A 4971-nucleotide genomic window follows, 5' to 3' on the forward strand; every position below is an offset into this window, starting at 1 on the left:
CTTAATATGTTTTAATTAGTTAAAAAGATTTTAATTAAAAAAAAAAATCTAAAAAATTATATATATTCTAAAATCATTTTTTTCAAAATTTCGTTTTCCATTTCTTCAATTTTTTGTTTTTTTTTAAATAAAAAACTAAGTTTTTTTTTTTAAAAAAAACACTCTTTGATTTTTTTCTTAATAATTTTAATAATTAGAGTTTTTATTCCAAATAATATCACTTTAAATGGATTTAAACATTTAAATATAATATTTACGAATCTGAATAGGCCTAAACATGTTTTAAAAAATGAAATTTAAAATTTCATGTAAAAGCTCCATTGTAGAATTGATTCCTAATGATTAATCAAGAAGACACCTCTTTAGGACACACGACTAGCACTCGCTATTCTGTTACATCTTAGCAGTGTTAGCAGTGTAGAGTGTGGGAACTGTATGAGAGAAGTTTTGAAGTTGTTGTATTTGCAACCGACGTAGATAACATCATACCATATTTTCATATGCTGTGAAGGAGTTGTACGATCTTCATTTACACTCATTTTCTTGTTAAACTAATTTAAGAAGAGGAACTTTGGTTTAAAAACACTTAAAAACTATTTACTTCTCAGTTATAGGTTTATTAGTTTGTCCCGCTCTGGTTATCTTGCTCGCCTAGTTACTCATGAGATTTTTCTTCTTTAAAAAAGTTATCCACATTTTGTTTTTCTCCGTTAAATTTGCTATTTTACTAATCAGATTTTCTATTTATTTAGAACTCAGCGGTGTGATTTAACATGACAATGTTATTTAAAAGACAGAATTGAGCCTTAGGCCAGCAAACGTTGTAGCTTATTCCTTTTGTGATGTGGATGTAATGTGTATTTAAGCATGAACAAACCAGACATTTGTTGTGACAAATTACAAATACCCATCAAGGTTCCCTTTATTAATGTTGCCAAATTACTACACTCCCACTGGAAGCTTGATTGAAGGTAACTAAAAAAAAAAAAAAAAAAAAAAACTTAAAACATAGGAAAAGAGTAGTAGCTGTAGCTTATTCCAGAGTTTGTAGAATAGGGAAGCAAATCTAAGTGGGAACAAACGTTTGCTGAACTTGCTAGGATAACACACGTGGGCGTTTGCGGCTCGTCTCTTCGGCTCCAAAATTAAGTGGTATTGGTGGGGATCAACTTCCATTATGTTTGGAGTCTCATCACCGGAATGCGTGCAGAAGCGTGTGGTTCCTTAGATTGGAGATCCAGCTGAGGAGGGTTGCTGCTGCTTTCCCCCTGAAACAAATCAATGATGATCACGTGGGTCATTTTTGTTTAACCGGGTTACAATGTATTCGTACCTCACGTAGCGTACCTCTGACTGAGTTTGAGGAACAAATATCATCACTGATTGCAGACACTGTGAAGGTCCGGTGTCTGGGAGTGAAATTATAGAGCGTTATCCGAATTTGGAAAAGGTACTGCTGCCCATCAAGATCCGCAAGGCAGCTTGAAAGCTCATACCCTCCACTGCCATTAACCTGTCGCAGTTGTAAAAGTTTTTAAATGACAATTAACTATAAACAGGTGAGAAGCAAGAGATTAAATAAGTGTAACTATGGACGTTAACCTCCTCAAGAGAGACTGTGGTTACATTTTTTTTTTTTGTCCTCTTGGACTGACAACAAACGTATTACTTTTCATGGACATCGTCAACAGCCAACTCAAAGTGATACATGAGGAGTTTACGTTTACGTCCAAGTCTTATTTAAACTTGGATAGGTATGATTATGTAGGACTCTTTGTTACCTTAAAACCCAGGCGATCTTGGGTGATACACATTTGTTGCGGTATAGTTGAGTCCATGATTTGTCCAACTTCCTGCTGCAACCGGTGCAAGAAACGTACGACCAACCATTCTGTTGTAGCATACTTCCAAGCTTTAAAAAGGAAGTTAGCTTTCTGGGTCTTTACGGAGACAATGGAGAAAAAGTAGGTGGGACAAGTTTTATTTTTAAAGTTAAGAAATGATAGAAAATAGAGTTTTGGAAACCTGGTTGTTTGACGTGGCTATGTACGTGTGGAGGCCTGCTATTGAAACATGTACGTGGGAAAGCCTTGGTTGGTTCAACACCCAAGATGCGTCCAAAGATATATTTTAGCAAGCATGCCATATAGTTATAGCTAATATTGATTGGACAATAGACAGCAGAAGCGATGTACAAATGAAACGCAGTTGGTTATCTAAGCGTGGGTTAAAAAGTAGAATACTATGGTGATGCTCTGTTTGCATAACACTTTACACTGACCTATTGGTGAAAGCTTCGATGGCAAGGATGTTGGTGTCCAAATAAAATTTGGTCGCCGGGGTGGAGTTCAGATAGAGATTACCTAACATGACCGAGTGTGCGTTAGTGAGTGAGAGTTACACATAGCTAGCAATATATTTGCATAGAAAAGATTGACCATCTGTATATGCACAATGTGAAATATAGGTGACCATACCTCCAAAAACTTTGGGATTTGGTTGGAAGATGAAAGGGCTATCCGTTCTCTTGTACATATTAGTGCAACGTCCAACTTCGAAACCACCAACTTTCACAATGGCACCTGCTCGTAAAGCTCCATGGTATTCATTAAGAATTGTAACTCTTATTTTTTAACTAATTTGTTTCTGAAGTATATGTTGATTAATACAATTAGTTTTTATTGAGAGTTTATAGTTGTTATCCTCATACAGTTATATACTTTGCCAACCTATTATTTATTTTTTCTACCAATCCGAATTGTGGAAATCCATTATGGTAAAAGTCATTTTTGGCTTTCACCAGACGGAACTGACACAAATGACCATTTTAGAAGCTAATATCTCCACCAGAAGCTAATATCTCCGATGCGTCCACACATTCAAAAGCACTACTTACTCGGGCAGTATACCATAAGTTAAGGACTTTAGAGCCTTGTCTGAGTTTAGTTCCATAGATTCGTGGACTAAAATAGAACAGCCTGTCTTCTTCCACAGAGGTCAGCATTCTTGATACCAGCTTAAAGTGATCAGGTTCGATGGGTTTATGATTATATGTAAACCTAGTTGCTTGTTGATCAGTATGGAAGAAGTTGAACGCCCATCTCCTTCTATCTTTTTGGATAGTCTCTTCTAATTATATTGACACCTGAATACTATATTTGAGAGTATGTGATCGCCTTATTTGCTTTCTTGAAACTGATTTCCTTCCCCCGTTGCTAATATGTTCTCATCATCTGCAAGTATTTGAACACTACTTGTTAAAAAATAAAATATGAAGCAGAGTAATTCTGCAATCTTTATGGATAGGACACTGTATAAGAGTTACCTTTCTGATGAGAACCAAACGGAAGAGGAAAAAGCTACCCCTTGGCTGCTGAAACTTAGGCCGTTAACAAAACCTGTAAGAACCCAAAACATTACAAACTTCATAAGGCAAGATAAATTGCATTAGATTTCATGAGAAATAAGCAAGTTTGAAGAGCATCCAGATATTGGAGCAATGGAACACTACATGCAGCCTTCTCTTGAGTTTGGTTTCCATCCCTTTCTTTGCCACAAAATATCTGAAAAATATTGCAATGGCTGTTTCCACCTTCTATAGTTAGCTGTTGCAACAAAAGGCAATCAATGTTGTTACGTGAATGAGCTATAGGTTTTTGTTTTAAGTAGTTGAGAGAGCCAATACAAACCATGAGGAACACGAAAACCATTAGAAGTATGAAAGTGGTGTAATTCTTTTTCTTTAGGCAGTTATCGAGCCACTGATTACACCAAACATCCAAAGAGATAGAGCTTATGGATAACCAAACAAACAAAACAACAGAGTTTCAGATTCGAGAGTTAAACCACCAAACCTTACCCTGCAACTGTGAGCAAACCTTCAACACACCGTTTACATGGCTTGACACTGCGTTTTAACTTAAATAAAACACAAAGAAACCGTCTAGAGAAGTCAAACTTTCATAACAAAAGTGGTTCTGAAAAAAGCCAAACCTCTAAATCACAACGTGAGGCGATAAAAGATATAATCTTCCTCCTCATTAGGATCTGGTGTAACAGCATGATCTTTCATGGTGAAATAGTCCCACAAACACACACACCAGTCACTGCATTATAAGAAAAAATTACTAATATATATCCAAGACTACTGACGCTAAAATTGAATTAGGAATAGCATATCAAAGTATATCTTCCAATCTATCTAACAAAACCAATCCAGAGAGACGGAGCATTTGTTACAGGTGTTGTTTCCATGACAGAAGGGAGCATACCTGATAATCAGAAAGACACGTTCGTTAAGTTTTTCAGACACATTACCATTGCAGAGAAAGACGGATGTGTTTCAAGCGATTATCAAGACGGCGCTGAAGCAGGCGGTGTCGGGATTCCATGTCACCAATTTTGTTCGTTCACCATATTTGATGAAGTTCTGTACGGATCTTAACGTCAAACTTAGAATCTGAACAAAGTGGCTACGATTATGCCGAGATATCATTGAGATTCGTCTTCGGAGATTTGGTGGTGAAGGGGTTTATATAACGTGAAAAACAAAAGGAGTTGGAACGATAACGTCTCTTCTGATAACATGAGTAAAAACACAATTGAATGATCGAGAGTGGATGATAAATTCAGGGATGCGAAACGGTGACGACGAAGTGGAAGAGGCGGAGTTGATCTCCGCTTCCGTTGAAGATTAGAATGGAGAGGTGTGTTTGAAATGGGCCATATGAGCCCAGACGAATGGCTCAGTTTTTTTTGTACTGATTAAAGCAAATATGACGTGGCAAAATTAAAACCATTTTATTGGTTGATTTTTTAGTCCGACGTGAACATGCTCTCCTTTGAGCATATCTCCTTTTTAGTATTGATTCAACTCGCAACAAAAAGAAGCTACAAAATTTCATGAACGCACAAACTAAAAAAAAACAATTTTTGCTCACCAAAGATGGCTGCAAAATGAATTCTTTTGTA

At 36.4% G+C, this 4971-nt stretch overlaps 1 protein-coding gene across 4 annotated transcripts; it reads right to left on the reverse strand.

The window, feature by feature from the left end:
• Window positions 1–321: 321 nt before the first annotated feature.
• LOC106404579 lies at window positions 322–4627 on the reverse strand. Of its 4 annotated transcripts, none has more exons than XM_048769899.1 (6): window positions 2478–4627; window positions 2282–2363; window positions 2026–2156; window positions 1782–1912; window positions 1334–1513; window positions 322–1268 (listed from the first exon to the last, which is right to left on the reverse strand). In XM_048769899.1, exons 1-6 carry the CDS (start codon window positions 2533–2535, stop codon window positions 1176–1178), a joined length of 675 nt encoding a protein of 224 aa, XP_048625856.1. In that variant the 5' UTR covers window positions 2536–4627; the 3' UTR covers window positions 322–1175. The 4 variants fall into 4 exon arrangements, 2 of the variants coding, with proteins under 2 accessions (XP_048625856.1, XP_048625857.1); XM_048769900.1 differs by having other exon boundaries at window positions 329–1268; window positions 1348–1513; window positions 2478–4621; XR_007329289.1 differs by having other exon boundaries at window positions 330–1268; window positions 1348–1513; window positions 2026–2089; window positions 2478–4618.
• Window positions 4628–4971: the final 344 nt, after the last annotated feature.

The sequence above is a fragment of the Brassica napus genome, chromosome C9 (assembly GCF_020379485.1).
Source record: "Brassica napus cultivar Da-Ae chromosome C9, Da-Ae, whole genome shotgun sequence".
Classification (NCBI taxonomy): domain Eukaryota; kingdom Viridiplantae; phylum Streptophyta; class Magnoliopsida; order Brassicales; family Brassicaceae; genus Brassica; species Brassica napus.